This window comes from Phodopus roborovskii, unplaced genomic scaffold (genome assembly GCF_943737965.1).
Source record: "Phodopus roborovskii unplaced genomic scaffold, PHOROB, whole genome shotgun sequence".
Lineage (NCBI taxonomy): Eukaryota > Metazoa > Chordata > Mammalia > Rodentia > Cricetidae > Phodopus > Phodopus roborovskii.
This window is the reverse complement of record NW_026125052.1, coordinates 22,219,970-22,244,097: the sequence shown is the minus strand read 5'-3', so window position 1 is coordinate 22,244,097 and position 24,128 is coordinate 22,219,970. Positions and strand designations below refer to the sequence as shown.

Below are 24,128 nucleotides of genomic sequence, written 5' to 3'. Positions count from 1 at the left end.
AAACTGGTAACTATTTGCTTAATATTGACAGGACAATGCAAGCCATGCAAGAGCAGCATACCAGACTTACCAAGATCTGGTCACCAGGACAGTTACACACAGCTGGCCAGTTGAGGGTTGCCAAGGCTTTCACCGTTGAGTCCCTCTAGACAAATGAAGCCAGATGTCCTTCAGTTCCAACTTGCTGATGAGAATCAACAATGGGAAAACTAAAGCCAGAACCTTAGTGCTGAGTGCAGGCGCCTAGAGTTTCTCAAACTGCCAATTTTTCTTTTTAAAAGATAAATGACAGAAGACATTGACATTACCAAAGCTTTAATTTCCCAAGAACCAATTAGATTACTTTGGAATGTGACACAATGACTCAGGGCATAAATACCATAAGAGAACCCACAATTGTCCCAAATCGTGGGATCATGAAATAGGACAATTTAGTGACCATTAAGTGGGAAATGATGAAAAATGCCATTTCTACAATGTGTTTTTCTCATTTGGACTTTTTACAAAACCATGTGCCATACTTCCTTCATTTAAAAAAAAAAAAATTAACCATAATGCTTACTATAAAGGGTAGCCTTGAGCCTTTCACTCAGCCGGGTAGTGGTGGTGCACACCTTTGATCCCAGCACTTAGAAGGCAGAGACAGGTGGATCTCCGTGAGTTGGAGGCCAGCCTGGTCTACAGATTGAGTTCCCCAGTCAAGACTACACAGAGAAACCCTGTCTTGAAAAGATGAAGAAAAAAGGGGTGGGGAGTGAAAACTCCTTTCAGTCATTCGAAAGTATTAAAAAGCAACCAGATTATTTGGAACCAAGGTCATGGAACTGATGATCCTACAGAGACAATGAATTTGGCAGAAAAAACATGAAGCCTGGTAGCAGCCATACAAGAGTGACATTTGATAAGCCATGTCTGGTGGCACACGCCTATAATCCTACCTACTTATCCAGTTTATACAGGCCTGCTAGGCTAGAGTGAGTTCAGGGCTAGCCTGAGCAACTTAGTGAGAGCCTGTTCATAAACAGAAAGTAAAAAACATACCAAGGATAACTCCTATAACAGGATTTAGCAGAAAATAGCCTGTGTAGATGTGGTATCTGACTTTGTTAAAAACTGGTCAAGCTGGATTTAAGGGTGCATAGCTGAAGTCCAGATCCTGGGAGGAGGAGGCAGGAGTCTAAGGTCATCTTGCATGACAGCAAATTCCACGTCAGTCTGAACTACATACAACCACCTCAAAACAAACCTGAACCCAGAGAAGTAGGAGAGGCACAGCATAATCAAACTATGGTGATTGATGCTTCATGGGGTTGGAGATGAAGCTGAGCTGGTGTAGTGCTTGCTTAGCATGTTAGCCCAGGGTTCAACACCAGCACCACCTTTATTCCTAGCATGTGGGAAGGAGAGGAAGGAGGATCTGGAGTTCAAGGTCTTCATCCTCCAGCAGAGTGAAGTTTGAGGGAAAGAACTCTTATATTCTGTGAGAGCATTCAAGTGCATTCTGGGTCAGAGACTTCCTGCCACAGTATCAAAACACAAAGCATAACTTCATGCAGAAAATCCTTCTGTATTCTATGTTGCTTTTTTATTCTAGTAAGTCATCAATAGTTATGACACAATTATTTACAAACACCTGTTAAATCACTACCCTCCAAGCAGAGGCAACTTCAGGAGCTAACACACACACATCCCGTTTTTATTACTGTCATGTAGCTGTCAGGTAAATAAAAACAAATGGCAGGTAAGATGAGGCACAAACCTTTACGTCTTCAGACACCGGAAATGTGAAACGTTTTTGCACCAATGCAAAGCAAAGCCAACATGAAACCAGGGAGAGGGGAAGGCAGAAGGGGGCTCAAACACATTCACTATCTTAAAATTTTAGAAAAAAGCGAGGAGTAAGAAAAAAACAACATATACACCATGAAAACAGTCTTTTTTAATGACCTCCAATTTTGTGTCTTTTCTAAAAGCATCCAGGCCTCACTGTAGATTGTGTATCATCTCCTCTTTGGCTATGAGGTGTGTTGTTTTGTTAACCAGAGACATCAGTGAGTTCAGTTTCTGAGACCAGTCATTTAATAAATTATTTGGATCCTTGGGTCTCTGGAAGTTGATGACTCCAGCCAACCTGTCTACTTTAGCAAAGATGGTCTTGTTAACGACTAGATTCGAGAGGAAAGCCTCTGACTCCTGTGAGAGACAAACAAATTGGATTAAGATGGATAATTACAGAGAGAAACTTTGTAAAGTCTTCACCCATGAACACAGGCTAAGATCACTGTCAGTTCATTACCAACTGCTGACCATAATGACCAACTTAGAACCCTTGATGAGCATCTACTGAGTGAAGAGAATATGAGTCTCCTGTCAGGTGTGGTGACAGCTCCCAGCACTGGGGAGGTTGAAGCAAGATCAGGAGTTGGAGGACAGCCTGGGCTATATATTGAGACAATAGAAATGTATATTTCTGCATCAATTGCAAATGCAGAGTTAACAATGAAAACAGGGAGTGAAAAAGGCTAGACTCCTTCACCAACCAACGTACACCATGTCTGCATGTCTCCAGAGCTAGAGCTGAGTCTAAATGGGACTCTGAAGATTTAGCCCTGGTGGTAATAGGGAAGAGTGTTGGCACCAACAATGAACTGACTCCCCCCTTTCTTCTGGTCCTTGGCTCTACAGTGCTGGGGAATCAAACGCAAGGGTTCTTACAGGCCAGGCACACACTCCACTGCTGAGTTGGATCCCTAACATATAACACGAAGGGTCACAAAACAGACAATACATCATTGCTTACATCCACAGAGAGATCCAGAAGTTGTGCCATCCTTTTCATTGTTATCCGAGTGTAGTACTTGGCCATAATTCTGATGTTCTGTCAGAGGACACACAAAGCAGTTGTCAGTTGGAAATTCAGCTGTTTACATATCCAGGTAAATTACTAGCAACATGGAACTCAGAACTGTTGCTTTTTCCATAGTTCCCTCATCAGTTCTAAATTTCAAAAGGAAAACTGAACCCTGAGGTAAAGATCAGCTTCCGCAATTATTTGTGAACTAAGTATTTTATTAATTGATCATTCCTTCATTCATTTATTGAGACAGTGTCTTGTTATGTAGCCCTTGCAGGTCTGGAACTCTATGGCGATCAGGATGACCTGTATAGCAGAACTCTACCTCAAAAGAAAAACTTTAATACTTGTATTAATGATTCTAATGGTTTAAATGCTGTCTATAACGTAACATCTGAGAGATGGGATCCAGAAGATTGACTACATAGCGACTTGGAAGGCCAGTCTAGGCTGCGTGAGACCCTATCTCAAACAAACAAAACAACAACAAAACCACAAAGAAATTACATTTCTTAGTTTCTATGGGAAGTGGTGAAGTTAGACAAAGATTCTCATATTATTTATCAACACCAGTGTTCTTATCAAAACACCAGGACTCACAGGGAGACATGAACTTTGAAGAAGGCATCTCTGCTGTCCATCAAGGCTGAAAGCAACATGAGCCTCCAGCAAGCCTAGGTGCTCTATATTCTCAACTCTACCTGTCTTTTTCCCTTTGAACATAATCAATGGCCCGATTCACTCATTTTTTAAAAAGGGGTCTCTTCCAGGCTGGGCTCAAAGTTACTATGTAGCTGAGAATAATGGGCTTGAACAATTGATCCTAGTGCCTCTTCTTCCTGAATACTGGGATTAAAGATCTGAGTCATAATGCCTGCCTTTAGAATTTTGGATTCCAGCCAGGTGGTGGTGGCACACACCTTTATTCCCAACACTTGGGAGGCAGAGGCAGGGGTGTCGTGTCTGAGTTTGAGGCCATTCTTGTCTACAGAGCAAGTTCTGGACAGCCAGGTCGATTACACAGAGAAACCTTGTCTCAAAAGAAAACAAAACAAAAAAGATTTTGGATTCCTATGGGATTCTTCCAGAATGAAAACTGCTCATGTATAACAAACTACCTGATGTTTTTTCCTCTTTGAGAAAAGGTTTCACTGAGTATCCCTGGCTAGTTTGATCTAGTTATAGATCACAGACTAACTCCAATTCTCAGCAGTCCTGCTTCAGCTTCTTGAGTGCTGGGATTACATGAGTGTGCTACTACACCTGACTAGTTATCTGCTCTGTAAAGCAAGAAACAAAACAAAACAAACAAACCACCAGAAACTGAGGGAAAACAGACAAGTAGGGTAAGATAAACTCTGGTACACTCTGGAAAGAGTGAAGATCTAAAACAGGTTGCTATTACTATCCTGAGCACAGGGGGAAAAAAGACCCGAAGTAAAGAATTAAAAAGACAGGGCCTGAGCCAAATGAAACACCTTTAATCCTAGCACCCAGGAAGCAGAGGTAGGTGGTTCTCAGTTCAAAGCCAGCTTGGTCTATAAAAGTGAGTTCCAGTACAGCCAGGACTATTACACCGAGAAACCCTGTCTCACAAATAAAACAAAACAAAACAAAAACCCAAAAAAACAAAAACAAACAAACAAACAAACAAAAAACCCCACACAGGGTCTGGCTAGGTGGTGGCAGCACTGTTATAGAGAAATACTGTCTTAAAAACAAAAAAGAAGAAAAAATGCTCCCCCCAAAAAAACAAGAACACAGGATCCAATATCATCTTCTGGCCTCCAGGGTGCTGCATGCACGTAGTACACACGTAAAATAAACATCAAAAACAAGTTTATAGCTGGGCCTGGTGGCTTGAACTTGTAATCCTAGTACTTGGGAGGCAGAGACACAAGGATCAGTGCAAATTCAAATCCAGCCTGGCCCACACAGTGAATGCTGGGCTCACCAGGGCTGCAGGAGACCTCATCTCCACAACCCCTTCAATAGAAAGGAATGGTTTATACTCAAATTCATCCACCTTTACTTCTAAGACAACCCAAAGGGAAAATGAGAGCCAGCTGACTCCTGATTCTTACATGTTCCACGACTCTGTTCTTTAAGTCCTTCCACCTTTTTTCACCTTCTTCTGTAGCACTGAAAACGTCAGTTGCCGGCGTCTCCAGGGAACCCTTCCGTAGCTCCACCCCATAGTCCTCAACAAGTGTGGACCAGCGCATCAGCTCCATTGTGGTAAAAAGCTTCAGCAGATCCCTGTAAAGTACATGCAACTCAGTTTCAGATCTGTCTAACAGGGTTAGTGGAGTTAATCCCAAGCCCCGAGTCTAAGCAAGTGCTCTCCAACCAGAAGCTTCCTTATCACATGTGTTACTGTGTGTATGTGTGTGGGGGGTGCATGCCTCCCGTGGTGTGAGACTTGGTTCTACTTCTACTCCCACCAAGTGCTTCTGGGAGTGAACTAAGGCTGTCAGGCTTAGAAGCACCTTTACTCACTAGGCCATTCTGCAGACCTCAAACCTGAAACTTTCTGAGTGCTGACAAGTCAAAAGTGGAAAATTCCTCATGCGACCTCGTGGATTTAAATGTAGTCCTAGGAGTCTAAGACATTAGACTTGTAACCAAGTATAAGAGAACAAGTCAGCCAGATGGTGATGCACACCTTTAACCCCAGAACTCAGGAGGCAGAGGCAGGTGGATCTCTGTGAGTCTGAGGCCAATCTCGTCCACAAAACCAGTTCCAGGATAGACAGAGCTGTTACAGAGAAACTGTCTTGAACTCTGCCCCCTTACCCAAAAAGAGCAGACCAAAAAATGAGTTCTCACTGGAAACATCATGATTCAGAACTAGGAACAGTGATTAGATAGTCACAACTCTACCTTCTGATGTTTCAACAAAAAAGTTAAAATATCATGTAAATTATCTTCTGGCTAACTGTAAGGTATAGATGAAACATTCATGAACTTCCGGCTTAGGTCCTAACTCCAAATACCTGTGTACATGCAAAGATTTTGAAATCTGAAACACATCACATATCAAGCATTTCAGGTAAAAAAGAGTCTCAGCTTGACCAACAACAAATAAAACCAAGTGAACAACAAATCCAACTCTTGCCACTTTTACTTAATAAACATTTGGTCAATTATGATGCCATATGCCACAACCTGAAAAGCACCCCTTCTATCAAGTGTTCCCTTTACTGTACACCTGTCAGTCTTGGAATCAGTTGTAAGCACACTAGTGAAACAGATAAGGAAATGGCTCTTTTAACAGAAGCCCATCTGCCGGGCCTAGGAGCCCAGCACTCTGGAGACAGAGGCCAGCCTGATCTACAAAGGGAGTTCCAGAACAGCCAGTGCTACACAAAGAAACCTTGTCTTGAAAAACAAACAAAAAACCCCACCCCCCAAAAACAAACCCATCCCTTTGAAGAAACATAAATATGTCCCAGATGGACACTCTTGAAAATCATGAGGTCCAGGCTATTAGTGATAGAACCTTTAAAAATGGACTATTAAGCAAATGCCACTAAGCCAGGTTGGATAGAGAATTCCCACTAGCAGAAGACTGAGAGGTAAACATGCTATACTACATAGTGTTTATGGCAGCACTAACTCCACATTCTCACAATGACTTCTTTCTCTACTCCAATCTAGCAGTAGCCATGGGGGATGGGGATGAGAGGGTGGGTTTAACCATCTTTAGAGGGTTTTCACAGTGACCTGCACTTACTTGTATTTGGGAATCTCTTCCAGCTTCTTGTCACTACTTATCCGGTGAACCAAGTCTGACTGCTCATTGTCAAAAGGAGCCAGGATAACATAGAGAACAACGCTTTTCAGAGCCTAAGAAAGTGGTAAACAATAGTTCAAATGTATAAATGTAAATGCATGGGACTGAGCAACAAGGGCAGAGTGAAATGGTTCTATGTTCTAATTTAAACTCAAATAGTCTTAGGGGTCAGGCATGATGGGGCAGGCTTTTTTTTTTTTTTTTTTTTAATTTTTCAAGACAGGGTTTCTCTATGTAACTCTGTAGACCAGGCTGGCCTCAAACTCAGAGATCTGCTTGCCTCTGCCTCCCCAGCTAGGATTAAGGGTATTTGCCACCACCACCTGGATGTTTCTCTCATCTATTTTTTTTTTTTGGGGTTTTTCGAGACAGGGTTTCTCTGTAGCTTTGGAGCCTGTCCTGGACTAGCTCTGTAGACTAGACTGGCTTAGAACTCACAGAGATCTGCCTGCCTCTGCCTCCCGAGCTGGGATTAAAGGTGTACACCACCAACGCCCAGCTGCTCCTCTCATCTTTTAAAGCAGTTTTTATAGCAGCTGGCTCTGGTGGTGCCCACCTTTAGTTCCAGTAGTGGGTGGTGGATGCACAACCACAGGGAGCTAAAGGCGAGCCTTGACTACACATAGTTTGAGCCTAGTCTGGGATACATGAGACTGATTCAGAAATAGGGAGGAAGGAGCCTTAAAAACAACAACAAAACCCCAACATTATTGTTATCTGTAACCTACTGGACATGTTAAACATAATTTTTTTCAACTTAGTCTGACACAAGGAACAGAAAGCAGCGCCACAGGACACATCATTACGGCACTTACAGTGATGAAGAGACAGGCAAAGGTGCAAGTTACCCTTTCCTCTTTTCTCCCTTATGCCAGCCAGGCAAGGGTACCAGACTGAGCTGCATCCCCGCCCTGAAGCCGTTCTACCGTCAGCATCACTTCGTGCCCCCTTACCTGCTGCCACTTCTCACTTTCAGCCTGAATGCAGGGGGTATCGTAGATGGCTCTATAGTGTTTACAAATGGACAGATAGGACCCCTCGTGCTGATCCAGCTGAATCATTAAGTTGTAGTACTTCAACTTTAATTTCTGAAAGAAGTTGGTAAAGTAAGCTGGGTATATGGCTTCTAGCTAAATACTTTGAATGCAAACACACTATGCAGAGACAATGCTTACCTCTGTATTTTCTTCCTGGAAGAATTTGGTGTTAATTTTCTTGCTAATGATCTGTGTGCGAATGTAATCCTTCACAGCGAGGCACAGTCTCATCTGCTCCAGAATAAACTCCACTCGCTCCTTCTTCTCCATGGAGCCATAGGTTTCCACCTAGCAGAGCAATTCCTTGTTACTTAGTGGATATTAAAATGTTTAGCCAGGTAAAATATTAACTCTTCATATTTGTACAGTATTAGCAAGTATACAAAAAGCAAGTTCTGGAGCTGGAGACATAGCTCAGCAATAAAAAGTGCTTCATGTTCTTCCACAGGATCCAAGTTCCGTACTCCAGACCCATGTCAGGTCCCTCACAACTGCTTCTAACTCCAGGTCCAGGGGATTTGATGCCCTCTTCTAGTTTCCATGGGCACCTGTGTGCACATACACATCTTTCTCTTACACTTACACACACACACAGACACACAGACACACACACACACACACACACACACACTAGTGTCTTCAAGACAGGGTCTCACTATGTAGCTCAGGCTGACCTGGAAGTCACTATGTAAAGCAGGCTGGCCTCAAACTCAGAGATCCACCTGTCTGTCTTACAAGCACTGGGATTAAAGGTGTCCACCACTACAGCCAGAAAAATAAAATAAGGAGAAGTTATCTTATAACCCAAAGCATTACAACACAAAGGAATCAAGTTACCCTGCCAGTGTAAAATCCCATAAATGTTAATCCACATAAGGGTTTGCACAACTACTATCTCAATGCAGATTCAAACCCACTTATGCTATCCCTTTACAGTTTCTTTACTCATAAGTCCTGGCAAACAAATGGTCTTTTTTCAGCATAGCTCTGCCATGTAAAGAATGCCAAATATAGCTGGACAGTGGTGGTGCACACTTCTTTTTTAAGATTATTTATATATATGTATATGTAATGCTGTTTTATCTGCATGCCAGTCTGTCTGTCTGAGGGTGTCCAATCTCCTGTAGTTGGAGTTACATAAAGTTGTGAGCTGCCATGTGGGTGCTAGGAATTGAACCTGGGTCCTTTGAAGAACAGCCAGTGCTCTTAACTACTGAGCCATCTCTCCAGCCCTGGTGGTGCATGCCTTTCATCCCAGCACTCGGGGTATTTGATCACACTGTGAGACTCTGAGACTGAGTTAATAAAATTAATCTTGGGTCATGGGGCGGAGCCAGCAACTAGTTGACAAGAATTATAGACTACAAAGGAGTCAGGTAAATGGATAGAGAAGCACAGGAAGTAGTAGGGAGGGGCTTAAGCAACTGCAATCTTTTTGGTCTGGGAAGGGTGGACATTACTGGGTCTCTGGGAAAAAGGGAAGGTCAGGCTGGTTGCTCTTCCATTGCCTCTATCAGGTTTTCATCCCATTATCCGACTCCCAAGACTTTACTGGTTATAGACCAACTGAGATAAAATAAACAGGCAGAGGCAGGCAGATCTCTGATTTCTAGGCTAGTTCGGTCTACAGAGCTAGTTCTAGGACAGGCAAGACCACCCAAAGAAACTGTCTCAGAAAACAAAGCAAACAAAAAAGAATACCAAATATGAGTGAGCCAGGTAATTACAGCACTGGGGAGGTAGATAGGTGATCTGGTAAACCTAGACAAGCCTTGTCTACAGAGACAGCTCCAGGGTTACACAGAAAAACTCTGTTTCAAAAAGCCAGTAATAACAATACTTTGAAGGAATAAGAAGCAGAACGAGGGCCAGGCAGTGGTGGCACACGTCTCTGCAGCAGGATGCAGAGGGAGGCAGATCTCTGTGAGTTCAAGACCAGCCTGGTCTACTAAACAAGTTTCAGGGCAGTCTCCAAAGCCAGAGAAACCCTGTCTCGAAAAACCAAAACCCAAACCAAAACAAATAAACAAACAAAAAGCAGAATGGATCTATAGATTCCAATTTGGTAATGGTCTCGGGCCAGTCATTTAATATCCCAGAAGTTCAGCTTCTGTGGGAAATGGGGAAAACAGCAGTCAGTGCTGTGTTGGAAGGTTCCTGGATGAAGTATAAAGTAGGTTCTCAACCTTCCTAATGATGTGGCCCCTCCCTTTTTACAAAATAGATTTATTTATTATGTACACAGTGTTCTTCCTCAAGGCCAAAAGAGGGCAGGTAAGCCACCATGGGTTGCTGGGAATTGAACTCAGGACCTCTGGAAGAGCAGCCAATGTTTTTAACCTCTGAGTCATCTCTCTAGCCCATGATGCGACCCTTTAATACAATACCTCATGTTGTGGTGATCCCCAAACTAAAATTATTTTTGCTGACATTTCCTAACTGTAATTTTTCTGCTGTTATGAATCATAATATAAATAACCTATATGCAAGATATCTGGCAGGTGACCCCATGAAAGGACTGTTTGATCCCCCCAAAAGGGTTGCAACCCAGAGGTTAAGAACCACTAACATAAAGGATGTAGGATTTGTAAGGCAAAAGAGAAAAAAATAAATACATAAAATAAAAATTCAGAGAATTTCCACTAAAACCATTTTCTTCCCTTCCTTTAGCCCAGCTGGATAAGAAACTCAATTGGAATGTCAGAATAACCTATTTAACCCAATGGGCAGCCTCTGATGGGTCCTAGAGTGTGAATTCACTAAAGTGACTTAATCCAGTCTATCATTTGTGCCTTTCCAGAGTCTGGCAAAGGCTGCATCAAACTCAGGGTTCAGTGTGCCAGGCAACACTTATCACTGAGCTCTTAAGACTCCCAGATCTGGCAAGTTTCCTTTGCCAAACCATTTTGTTCTAGAGATTTCTCTCATTTACTAAAAATAAAGCCAATAATTTTAATAGTAGATTCCTCCAAGGCAAAGGAAGTAGTGCACGTACTTATTGAAATTATAAACAGAATCAAATGTATTCTACAAAAACTAAGGTCAATCTGTTGATGCTAACTTTTCTTCAAATTGTGTTTAGCCGATTAGCTTGCAAAATTGTGCTGTGTACTTGCTGACTTTTGATGACTTAGCACAAAGAAGCAAGGAGACATTAAAACAAGCCACTTCCACAAGAAATTACTGCCAACTCAGCTAAGTTTACAAGCTTCCGAAAAAGCACATTACCTGTAACTCTTGAAGGATGGAGGCAGCCTCTTTCACATCACCATTTTGTTCTTTTATAGTTGCCAAGGTTTTAGTCAGCCGAGCACGCTCAATTTCAACATAAATCTACAAATGGAAATTGAAAATTATCAAACTCTTACATGTTAACATTTAAAAGGCAGACCTGCACTAATATTAGGACTAACAGCTTCATCCCGCTACACACTTCATCATACACACCTCAAGAAATCTCTCATATCACACACACAGCCACGATGCAGCAAATACCCTTCATAAAACACTCTCCAAGGTTGGAGAGACGGCTTATTGGCTCACAATCTACTGCCGTACCCAAGGACTGCAGTATGGAGTCTAGCACTAACGTCAGGTGGCACACAAAAGCCTTTAACCTCAGCTCCAAGGGATCTGACTCATTTCTGGCCCAGGGGCACCATCCCCCAACGTACATAAGTAAATCATAATAACTTAAAAAATTTCATCTCTATGTTTTCAATTTTGCTGTGGGAAGGAAATAAAATTACTGTGTTAAGTAACATGATCACAAGCTGTATTAATGGCACAGAAAATGGCTTTAAAAGACTTGCAAGAACCAGGCAGTAGTGGTGCATATCTTTAATCCCAACACTTAGGAGACAGAGGCATGTGATCTCTGAGTTTGAAGCCAGCCTGGTCTATTATAGAATGAGTTCCAGGGCAGCCAGGGCTGTACGGGGAAACTTTGTATTGAAAGCTCAATTTTTAATTCTACCAAGTCTCTATGATGGGATTGTCCTTCTGTGTATATGTTTCTCTTATTGGTCGATGAATAAAACATTGTGTGGCTAGTGGCCAGACAGGAAGAATAGGCAGGGCTACCAGAGGAGAATTCTGGGAAGTGTAGGCAGACAGCAGTCATCATGTGAGCCTGGGAAGAGAGAATGCATCAGGTGTTCTCTGGTAAGCCAAGACCATGTAGAAATACACAGATTAATAGTGATGGGATAATAATTAAAAGATAGAGCTAGTCAATAAAAAGCCCTAGCCACTGACCAACAGTTTATAGCTAAAATAGCATCCATGTGCTTATTTGGGGCTAAAAGGGTGGCAGGACTTCCGCCAGGTCAGTAAATTTTCATTCAATACCTCTAAACCAGATTCATTCTTTGTTTTGGATGTTGTGGACTGAACTCAAGTTCTCACCTAAACTAAGTATGTCTAAGACACACATCTTCTAAGCCCAATTCATCATTAAATACAAAACTATTTAAGAACTACCTAAGGCCAGGTAAGGAGCATTACTTGTAATTCCCAATACTCAGTAAACTGAGGCAGGACCTATAACCAGAAGCTAGCCTGGGGCCACAAAGTATGCCATTTCTATTCCCATCCATTCTAACCTTGATCTTGCTAATAATTAACACCACTAATTTATAATATAATAATTAGCATCACTCATTCACTTATTTATCTATTTATTTATTGGGGCATAGCCTCACTGTGTAAACCAGGCAGTCCAAGAATGTCTAGAGATTTGCCTCCCTCTGCCTACCAAGTGCTGGGAATAAAGGTGTGTGTACTGTCATCCCTGACTTGCTAGTAGTTTTTGTAGCTATACAATTAGATTTTTAATTTCTATCAAATTAAAAACCAAAATATAAGTATAACCTAAAATACCCAAGAAATGGGCATTTGTGCTTTGTGGCAACCCCTTCCACACCCATTCCCAAACCAGAATCTCCAGTAATATCGATTATTCAGATATTTAGGTATCCCCACCATCTGCCCCCACCCAGTTGCTCTGTATAATAGCCCTGAACTCACTTGAGATCCACCTACCTCTGCCTCCCAATTGCTAGATCTCTCTTTTTTTTAAATCAGTTATTTAACTATTAGTAGAGCATGCTAATGCAGTTAAGCACACATGGAAGTCAAATCACAGAATCTTTGAGTCCCATGGATCCAAGTCAGGCTATGTGACTGGGCAGCAAGCACCTTATCCCTTCAGACGTTGTCTGCTTGCCTGCCTGCCTATCTATCTATCTATTTAATCTTCCTCATAGCTACAATGTCTTGGGCCATATCAATTTTGATTCATTTTAAAAAGTCACACAATCTAGGTACTAGAGGCCAAGGCAAAAGGACAGTAAATCCCAGTCTAGGCTACACAGTGAAACATTTTCTCAATCCCTTTCTGTCTGTTTTACATACACATCTCAAAAAACTACAGAAATTCTGGGATAAGACACTTAATTTTCAGATGGGTGGTGGTGGTGCATACCTTTAGTTCCAGCACTTGGGAGGCAGAGACAGGTAGATCTGAGTTCAAGGACAGCCTGGTCTACACAAAGAAACTCTGCCTTGAAAAACCAAAAACCAAACTGACCAAACAAACAAAAAAACCCCCAAACAAACCAACCTACTAATTGTGGCTGGTCATGGTGGGTTACCTTTTTAGTCCCAGCACACTGGGAAGCAGAGGCAGGCAGATCTCTTCTGACCAGCCTACATAGGAAGATTCTGTCTCAAACAAAACAAGCAAAACCTACCAATCCCTAAACATTATGTAAAAAATATCATGACAGAAATGTTACTAAATGTTACTAAACAGAAGTTACTAAAAATGGGTATGTAAGAATAACAATGGTTGAACTGAAGTGACAACATTTTGTTTATTCCTTAAAAGATATAAAATATAGCCTGGCATGGTGGCACATACCTTTGGTCCTATAACTTGGGAAGCAGAATGAGTTTGAAGCCAGTTTGGTCTACACATTGAATCTGAGGTCAGCCGGCTCATAAAACAAAGTGAAACTGAATCACCACACAAATATCCTTACATGCAATAACCCTCACTGACCGCAGGGAGAAGTCAGTCCAGCACAAAGCTTACCTTTCCTTCGGTAACCATCCGCAGAGTATCAATCAACCGCAGCTTGACTGGGAGGTCTGTGATCTCCTCCACGTAAGCACAGCATTGCTGAACCATTTTTGCAACAGCCTAATAAAATACAAGAGACCACTCGTAATCCAAGTGCATTCTTCAAACAGAAAAAAATTAATTGTTCTGAGAAAGGGTCTCTCTATGGAGTTCTGGCTGGTCTGGCACTCCCAGAGAGCCACCTGCCTCTGCATCCTTCCTAGTGCTGGCATTGAAGGAGTGTAACACCATGCCCAGCTTGGGGGAAAGGGGAATCCATAGATAAGATTCTAGGAAAATTTCAAACTACCTTTAGAATATAACTAGAAAATTTGTAGGCTAAACAAATTTTCAGTGAATTCAGAGATTAATTTCCTAAAAGTCCTTATTTAAATGCAAATATGCTATTTAGGATATTTTATTTGCATTTGTTATTTATGCATAAGTAATGAGCTGCTGAGCCCTGGCTCACACGAGGAGGTGGGATGACAGCTACAGGAATCAGCTTCTCCCTCCACCACAGGGTCTTGGGATCTGGCTTGGCAGCAGAAGCCTTTTTACCCACCGAGCAATTTCTCTAGCCCCAGTCTTCTGTGTTTTAAAGCAATTAGGAACTCACTTGTTTTAACTGACTCCGTCGTTTTGACAAAAGCATAATATTTTCATTAAGTAAGTCCCACTCTTTAGCCTCATAACACATTTTCACTACTGCAACCAAGATGCGGGATGTAGACACCATATCAGAGGCCTGCAGGTAAGAAAAGACATCACAGGTAAGTAGGGCAGCATCAAATCAGTCACTGGTAACTGTGGTCTGCATTACTATCTACTCACAGTTCGGGTCTGCTTTTCCAGAGAGAGAAGGGTTTCAATGACTTCTTGAAGCCGTCCTTCCTGAAACAAGAAAAAACATTGAATAACAGAAGCATCACCAATACAGACCCAGCACCTGACCCAAGCTTTTGGGAAAGTCCATTCTAAAGGAAAAATGTCATCCCTCATGCTTGTTTTATTTCTCTCCATTTGTGAAAGGTTTGCTTCCTTGGGGAGCCTTTAAGTTAGGGATTTCCAACTTAGAACCTACAAGGTGCTTTCCTTCTTGCTTCTGTGTGTGTAGGCACACATTTATCTAGGCTAGTGTTCTACTACTGAGCTACATTCTCAGCACAGTACATGAGTTTTCTTTCTGTTTTCCCTTCTCTCCATCCATCCATGCATCATCCATCCACCCATCCACTCATTGTTTTCCAAGACAGGTTTCTTTGTGTAACCTTGGCTGACCTGGAACTCACAGAGACCCACCTGCCTCTGCCTCCGTACTGCTGGATTAAATAGGTGTGTACCACCATAGACCTGCTATTTAATTCTATTATCTATTTATCTATTATCTATCTACCATCCATCCATCTACCTATCTACTATCTATCTATTTTTTGGGGCAGGGTCTCATGTAGTCCAGGCTGGGCTTCAAACTCATTATGTAGCCAAGGATGACCTTGAATTTCTACTCCCTTGCTTCCAGTTACAGGTACACATAATCACATCTGGTTTATATGGTACTAGGGGCAGAACCAAGTGACCGGGAATATGAGGTAAACACTCTACCAATTTAGCTATAACACCAGAACCACATGCTTTTTTCAGATGGAAATAAGCCCAAGAAAGTACTGGGCGATAGCTGTACACACCTATAATCCCAGGACTCGGAAATCAGAGGCAGGTGGACCTCTGTGAGTTCAAGGCCAGCCTGGTCTACAGAGCTAGTTCCAGGGCAGCTAGGGCTGTTACAAAGAGAAACCCTGTCTTGAAAAAACAAACAAAATGGAAGGGAGGGAGGGAGGGAAGGAGGAGGAAAAAGATTGAACTTGTAACTACAATGTCTCATCTGAGAAAAGCACTGAGTTTTTGTTTTGCATTGTAATTTATCATCTCAGAGTGGTGATGCCTGTTTATCTTGTTCCGTACAGAACTCTTAGCTGGTAGGATGGTGAACAGTCCTAATAGAAGAATAAGTGTTTTGAAAAGCACACCCACAATCTAGCCTGATAGTCACATTCATAAGGAGAGGCTGATCCAGACTAAATATCCCCTGCTGGGAGACGAGAGGCAGAATTGAGAGGGAGGCACAGTGGAGAAGGATTGCAAGTATGAGGCTAGCCTGGGCAATTTAGCAAGGCTTTGTCTCAATGTGAAGAAGGGTCAGCTAGAGATGTGGCTTAGTGGCAGAATACTTCTCTGACATGCACAAGGCCCTGGGTTTGTGTCCTTAGCACTCATAGGACAATTCATAAATAGTACCCCCCCTTTTAATAGCTTTCTATGACCTATGAATTTAGATTATAAATGTTTGGATTTTGCCATGTTTTCCAAGATAACCTGCAAAACATAAACATATACGTGTGTGTATCACAATACATATGTATGTATTTTGTTTGGAATCTGTGGGATGGGCTAGGGCTTTGTATATATTAAACAGACATTTTACTATTGAATTACAATCCCAGTCAAACCACACAGCACAGACTATGGACTGTTCAGACTTAATAAAATCTGGAACATGAATATAACATGTTTTAACAGTGTTTTCTAAGCAAAAGGGAGCTCTAGTTCAGAAAGCCTGAGGACCCATGTTCACCATGGGGAAAACAATGGATAAACCTAGAAGGCTATAAGTCACAAAAGACAAGAATCAGTGTTAGGAAGTCAGCTGCAAATTTGACTGTCACCAAAACTGACGTTTAAGGGACCTGATTGGCCACAGAGATGCCCGCAGAAGCAGTATCAGGCTCTGCCCCTCCTGGTCCCCATCCCCCCACCACAGCACACAGCTTCCCTTGTGCTCTGAAGACTGTGCTTTGCTCAAAGTGCTGTCTACAGGAAAATAGTTGTACATGCTATTAAAGTAGAAAAAAAGTAGAAAAACGTAAAAATGCCAAACATCCTTTGTTCACTATGATAGCTGTCACTGTGGTCAGGTAGAGTATAGAGGAGTACATGACACTCTAACTTAGAAGCAGGGCACTCAAGGAACTGCACCCTCCATGGGAGGGAGCCAGACTGTCCTGAACCATGCACTACAGGACCAACCACACAAAAAGGCCATCTTCTCAGATAGGAGGTCTTGGCCAGTGCTCCCTGAAATTACCTGTAACTCAGCACCTCATTTAATACTGACCCCACCAGCTCTGCTTTGCAATGGCTCTGAACTATACCCTTATGTTTACTGTCTCTGTAACCTCACTGAAATTTAAACTCTAGAATTGATGTTTATCATGGTAGCTTCATTAGCCGAACGTGTACTACTGTTCCTATAGATATCTCTGTTGCTTTTTGAGACAGAGTCTTGCTCTGTAGACCAGGCTGCCCTCAAACCTGCAATGATCTTCCTGCTCTGGCTTCCTTACACCAAGCTTACAGGTGAGAGCCATCATACTTAGAGCCTTGGTTGTTGTTCTATTGCTGTGAAGAGACATGACCCAGGCACCTCTTACAAGAGAAAGCATTTAGTTGTGGCTTGCTTAGTTTTAGAGGTTTAGTTCACTATCATCACGGTGGGAGTATGGAGGCATACAAGCAGGTGCTGGAGCAGTAGCTAAGAGATACATCCTGATCCACAGGCAGAAGGACAGACTCTGGTCTTGGAATTGGCTTTTTGAGACCTCAAAGCTCACCCCTGGTAACATACTTTCTCTAACAAAGTCACATCTCCTAACTCTAATTATTTCAAATTGTTCCACTCCCTGGTAACTAAACATTCCAATATATGATCCTACTGGAACTTCATTTAGCTTGAAGGTAATTTTCAGACCTTCTTTAATAGTGATTAGTATGCATTTCCCACCTACCAAGTGGTCTGACTTCCCCTAGGCCTGGACCCTTGTTTAATTGTGGCTTCCCTTATACCAACTTGTATGTGACATGTTAAAACTACTCAGAAGCTCTTAATGGCTTACAATTTTTGACTGTGACAATAAGGAGGATGTGACAAGTCAATATGGCTGTCAAGTTCGTATTAACTGAGGGGCCTATGTCATTTTTCTTATTAACTACCACTTCATTAAATAAAACTAACTTCTTCTTCCTGCTTTTCCATGTTCAACCCACGACTTCAAGTCTTCCTCCCTGTCTAGTCAGTCACACAGCTCCTGAAATGCCACCTCTTCCAGGCAGCATCTCAACTCAAAGGGAGTAAGATGGTAACAGCCATCCAACACCAGGGTGTCAGAAGATATAAACTTGTGTTAACTTACTTTCCTTACATAGAAAATCCTCAGATAATGTTCAATGTCAGTAAGTGCTGGGCAGTTCTGTAAATCTGCCTCCATTAACCTGAGAGATTCAATCTGTTAAGGTTTCTAAACAACCTAAACAAGGAACCAATACAAAGTTACCACAAATAGTTGAATTTTAAAGCCTTATAAGATCTATTTCTCAAAGAGCTCTTTTGTTTAGACTGTTAACAATCATTATGCTGTTCTATACCTCATACTGTTTATTGCTAACATTCACTTAGGAAGAAGCTGCAGGTAACTGGGGGAAAAAACGTCTAGAGGGGTAGGAGAAACAAAGATCATCGAATACAATGTAAGACTGTAAACAGCTTCTGAATAACCCTAAGTCCGGTGTCCACATCAACCAGAAAGTCCTCTGCACTATCAACTGCTGAGCCACTAGTATCTGCAGCTCAGAGGCCCCTTCAGACTGAGTTAACACATCCAGGCTCTGGGCCCTCATGTGCCATTACACAGGCATCAGACAGAATGGATAAATACAGGCTGGGGAGCCAGACTGCTGGCTCTACATCTTAGTCTTAGCACTGTAAAAAACAAAGTACCCCACACCTCTGACCCTCACTTTCTTTCTTAGGGTTCATGTAAGATTAAAGCAACAGCTATAAAGACAAGCCCACAGCTGGTACCTTTATAGCACTGAATACCTGTATCACAATATTAGCTGCTGTTTTCCAGGTGTGTTAGGATGCAAATGCAGAACTGTTATAGGTCATGCCTGCAAGAGATCTGAAATGGCACCAAGACTGGCAGTTTTACTGTTCTAGACCTCAATCTGCCTTTTTTTTTTTTGACACAAGGTTTCTCTGTGTAGCCTTGGCTGTCCTGTCCTGGATCTCACTCTGTAGACCAGTCTGGCCTCGAACTCATAGAGATACTCCTGCCTCTGCCTCAAGAGTACTGGGATTAAAGGCATGTGCAACCACCACTACCTGGTCAGTCTGCCTTTTTAAGGCCTCTGCTAAATGTGGTTTTCTTATCAAATATATATATATATATATATATATATATATATATTTTATTTATGTGAATGTGTGTATGCATCATAGGTGTATGGGTGCCCTTGAAAGAGAGTGTTGAATCCCCTGGAGCTGGTGGAGTGAGCCACCTGACAGGCTGCTGGAAACTGATTTCAGATCTGAAAGGGCAGCTAATACTCCTAACTATGGAACCATCTCTCCAGTCCACACCTGACACAGTCTCATCAAGTACCTGCATCCACAGTGTCTATCTTCACATTTCTTTTACATTTGAAATAAACATTTGAAGGAAATTAAATACTGAACTGATGACCCTTTAAACAGGAAATGAGACAGCAAAAACTGATCACTATTCTTGTTGCCAGGTGACCAGAGCTTGATCAGCCATGATAAACCACTGAACTTTAAGTCTTTTTACAAATGAAAAGAACAAAGCTTTTTTTATAGTTACTGAGCTCAAAATAAAAATTAAACATATGCATGGAGTGGTGCTGCATGCCTTTAAACCCAGCACTCAGGAGGCAGAGGCAGGTGGATCTCTGTGAGTTTGAGGCCAGCCTGGTTTACAGAGTGAGTTCCAGGATAGGCTCCAAAAAGCTACAGAGAAACCCTGTCTCAAAAAACAAAAACAAACAAACAAAAACAAGTAAAATGTCCCATACATTCCAAAGTAGAACTGTAACATTAAAGGCTTAGGGCAAGAGTACTTGCCTAACATACAGGTCCCAGGGTTTAATCCACAGCCCTGGAAAGGAACAGGAGGAAAAAAAACCATGTTAAACCTTAAAAGAGCTGGGCAGTGGGGGGTGGGGCACATGCCTTTAGTCCCAGCACTTGAGTTTGAGGCCAGCCTGGTCTACAGAGCTAGTTCCAGGACAGCTAAGGCTGCACAAAAAAAAAAAAAAAAAAAAAAAAAAAAAAAACCTGTCTTGAAAAATAAAACAAAAACAAAAACATTAAAAGGGCTGAAGGATATAGCTCAATGGACTGATAGAGTGCTTGCCTAGCATGCCTTGGGTTCAATCTCTAGAAACACATACACAGAGAGAGGGAGGAGAGAGGAGAGAACGGAGAAAGAGGAACCCTGTCTCGAAAAACCAAGGGGGGGGGGTTGGAAGACTGAACTACACTCCCTTAATACAGGTGACAATGGTGGAGCAGGGACAATATATGAGGCCACTGGCAGTGGGTCCAAGATCTGACACTAATGCGCAAATGGACTTAGTGGCGCCCATTCTCTATGGAGAGATAGCTTGCTCAGCCTAGACACGGAGGTGGGGGTAGGGGTGGGTGGGTGTTAACTTAGCCCTGCCTCAGTGAGATGATGGGAGAGATGTAGTAGACTTCCTTGGGGAAGCCTTACCCTCTCTGAGGAGCAGATGGGAGGAGGGGTGGTGGGGGGAAATGAGGGGATTGGGAGGAGAGAAGGGGAACCGGGTTATAAAAAGTAAATAAATTTAAAAATGCAAAAGTGTCTGAAACATTAATAAGGATTGTGAGAAAATCTAAAAGTTAAACTATGGACCTGTGTTTCATAAAAACATACATCCTCCTGCCTCACAGCCTTCTTTCCTGACCCACATATAAACAAAACCCAACACAACTCACTCACATACTTTGCTTCATTGACAAACACCCAGTCTTTAAAGCCAAATGCAAACACAATCTCCCAGAACGCAAATGTTATACATTTTAACTAATTAAAAAGTGTTTGTTTTGACCTCATCCATTACTCATCAACCACCCAGGAAGGCACCTGGCATTTGAGTTTGCAACTGTGCCCTTCAGAATAGAACTGGCCTTTTCTTGGGCAACACTCCGTCTACAGTCCTCTTCCTGCTTGAACCTTTCAAGCACTGGAATTACATGCGTGAGCTTACTACTGTTGTAGTTGTACTTTCTAAAGCCAGGGATGTCTCTCCCTTCTATGACCACCACTGTTCTTTAAAGGGGACATTCAGGAAATGACTTTGGCCTGCAGGTGTGTTTCCTAAATCCTTTCCCTTATCCGCTCAAACAGCACAGATTAGCATCCAGTTCCTAAGCATTAAAATGTTTCACATAAGAATTCATATTCCCGGGGCTGGAAAGATGGCTCAAGCAGTTAAGAGCACTGACTGCTCTTCCAGACCTGGATTTGAGTACGAGCACACATATGAGGTCTCACAAAGGGTGTACAAGCATGCACATAGTCAAAACACTCACATACATTAAAAAAATTTTTTTCTAAAATTCTTATTCCTGGTTTCCCATCGAAAATAGTATTGTCAAACAGTTTTGTGAATATACTGGATTCTGTAATTATGCATTAAGCTCTTTAGGACCAAACAAACAGAGTTCATCCCTGGTGACTTTCAACACTGAACTGTAGAAGGAATTTAAGATGTAATCCTTAGCAATAACCAACACCTAATGATCAAATCTAGTTTTGAATACCTGATACCCAGCTATAACCTTGGGCAAAATACTTTCTGCCCTGGCTTCTTTAATGTACAAAATAATCTAAAAAGTTGCCTGACCCACAGGAAATGTTTGGGTCAAGGTAAGTTCTTATTTCACGATAGGGAGGTTTGATGGTGTATAGCTTAACAAAGCATTTACCTGGCGGGTGCATGACCCCGAGTTCAATGCCTAGCACCACAAAACACGTTCATTGTCTGCCCTCTCAGGCTCTTACTTCTAATAACCGCTTGTCTTTCCTATTGTCCTCTCTAGCTTCATCTTTTAAAAAATCTTATTCAAACCCAATACTGTCAGCTTCCCTCCGTTAAGAACTAACAGCTTCTTCCTGCGTTCCAGTAACACTCCCTTTGATGGCTCAACACCATCTTTGGGGTCCTGGGTCGCTTACATTTGTACTACCACTTTCCTACTTCTTCTGGCCAAAGACCAGGCACAATGCCATGATTTACAAACGATTTATGGGCGGCAACTGATTGGGCCACAGTAGTATTACAAACCAACTCTCTGATGCAGCCCGAACCTAAGAACCGACTAAACCAAACGTTACTTGACGTCCCAAGAAACGGCAGGCACTAAAACTAACACGGAGCGTCAAGTTCGATGGAAAAGGTGATGGTCTATCTCGGGCTTGGGGAACTTCGGTTTCGCGGACAGACCTGGGGTCTGCACTCAAGCAGGCCCAACCCGGACTAGGAAGGCACCAGGGGAGCGCGCTCCAGCCCGCAGGCCCCCTGAGGCCTAGGCAGGCTCCACGCCGTGACTCAGCCGCTGGCGCCCGCCACCAGCCGGCCGGCCTCCCCTCACCTTGGCCAGCTTCTCGCACTCAGGCAGGCGCTGGTCCACCGTGGCGCTGTAGTCCACCTCCATCTTCACAATGCGCCCATCGGCCCGCTCCGAGCCGCCGTCCGCCATGGTCCCTGCCTAAGCGTCCCTGATGCACCCTAGCTTCGGCCACCACTCGGCACTCACACCGGAAGCCGCCCGCACTTCCACTCAGGCAGTGCGTCGGAAGCCCGCGGGAAGGACCCCGTGAGGCCCTCTGCGCTGGTCGCTAGTCAGGCAGTGCTGCGGACAGCCCTAGAGGCGGGGCTAAGGCGCGAGGGCAGGCCCAGGAATGGGCGGGGCTGCTCTGGGGCGGGGCTAGTGACGCCAGTCTCCCGGCGGAGCTGAGTTACTGGTATCTTGTGCTTACTGGCTGAGTGAAGTGACTTGATAGACACAGCAGGACATGTTATATATTCTCACGTCCTCTGCTTCGAAATACGATTTACCAGAACCGTCGGTGAGCCACTTACTTTTCTTGGCGTTCGGTTTTCTCATCTGTAAGTGAGGAGGCGAAAACTAACCCTGAAGACAAAAATGCTAAAAAGTTTTCTCTTATTGAGAATCTCGCATTGATCTGTGGGATTTCTAATTGCTCGCTCTTAAGAGAAAAGGTGGCAGGCAGCTCGGTAATATAACAAGCAGTGTTTTTACGTTTTCATTCAATCCACCGTGCCGATAAAAAGAGTCCCTAAGACAGCCCAGATCACATTTCTAAGAAAATTGTAGTTTATTATTAGCAGTAGTATTTTTTTTCCCCTTAATAACATGGTTTCTCTATATACCCCTAGCTGTCCAGAAACTCTCTCAGTAGACCAGCCTGGACTTGAACATCCACTTGCCTCTGCCTCCCAGATCCTGCTATTATGATTAAAGGCATGTGTGGCACAGGCTTTTACTCCCAGCCAACACTTGGGAGTCAGAGGCAGGCAAGTCTCTGAGTTCTAGGCCACTAGTCTACAGAGGGAGTTTAGGACAACCAAGGATACACATAGAAACCCTGTCTTGAAAAAAAAAAAAGTTGTACTGTAACAGGAGTGCTCTGTTCTGTTGGCACCTTAGGCATCACACGGGTTAGCAACAGAAGAAAAAATGAGCTGGAGGTTGAAAAGTTTTTTGTTTTGTTTTCTTTGTTTGATTTTTGGTTTTTTGAGACAGGGTTTTCTTGTGTGGCTTTGGAGCCTGTCCTGGAACTAGCTCTTGTAGACCTGGCAGGTCTCAAATTCACCGAGATCGGCCTGCCTCTGCCTTCCATATGCTGGGACTAAAGGGGCATACATGCATTCACACAGGAACACTTGAGAACAAACACTCAAAATGAATTAGCCAGGAGCTGGGATGTGGCTCAGTGTTAGAATGATTTTTTTTTTTTTTTTTTTAGTATTCATGGATTCCCCTAGCACTGTGATCGTACACACACACACACACACACACACACACACACACACACACCCCTAAAACAAACAACACAGGAAAACAAAACAGAAACTCAGTCTGGATGCTATGTGCTCATTAAATTTGGTCAGAATTTGGGAGTCTAGTTGGGGAGTTTTTGCAATAACCTGAAAAGAAAACAACTGTGGTAGGGATTAAGGCAGCAGTGGGGTACCCAGAAGTGGCTGAGGGCCGGAGATAGTGTGAGGATGGAGCCAACTTTGCTGATGAATGACAGGAGAGGGGTTCAACACGTCAGCAAGCGTTTTGGTCACAGTGTCTGGTTGGGTGGCAGCAGTGAATGAGGGAGGATTGGAGTAGTGGGAAAA

General features: G+C 42.9%; 1 protein-coding gene across 1 annotated transcript; it reads right to left on the bottom strand.

The window, feature by feature from the left end:
* Positions 1 to 1,563: 1,563 nt before the first annotated feature.
* On the bottom strand, positions 1,564 to 22,542 carry Psmd12 (proteasome 26S subunit, non-ATPase 12). The gene is made up of 11 exons (XM_051179501.1): positions 22,348 to 22,542; positions 14,646 to 14,705; positions 14,431 to 14,559; positions 13,785 to 13,892; positions 10,916 to 11,020; positions 7,826 to 7,975; positions 7,604 to 7,738; positions 6,591 to 6,703; positions 4,939 to 5,113; positions 2,801 to 2,878; positions 1,564 to 2,193 (listed from the first exon to the last, which is right to left on the bottom strand). Exons 1-11 carry the CDS (start codon positions 22,453 to 22,455, stop codon positions 1,984 to 1,986), a joined length of 1,371 nt encoding a protein of 456 aa, XP_051035458.1. The 5' UTR covers positions 22,456 to 22,542; the 3' UTR covers positions 1,564 to 1,983.
* Positions 22,543 to 24,128: the final 1,586 nt, after the last annotated feature.

Excerpts from the sequence above, each read along its gene's own strand:
- Psmd12 (XM_051179501.1), bottom strand. The coding sequence starts at position 22,455 with ATGGCGGACGGCGGCTCGGAGCGGGCCGATGGGCGCATTGTGAAGATG. Across the intron at positions 14,706-22,347 it reads AGTGCGAGAAGCTGGCCAAG|GAAGGACGGCTTCAAGAAGT; the intron begins GTGAGGGGAGGC and ends TTCTTGTTTCAG. Across the intron at positions 2,879-4,938 it reads AGAACAGAGTCGTGGAACAT|AACATCAGAATTATGGCCAA; the intron begins GTAAGAATCAGG and ends GTCCTCTGACAG.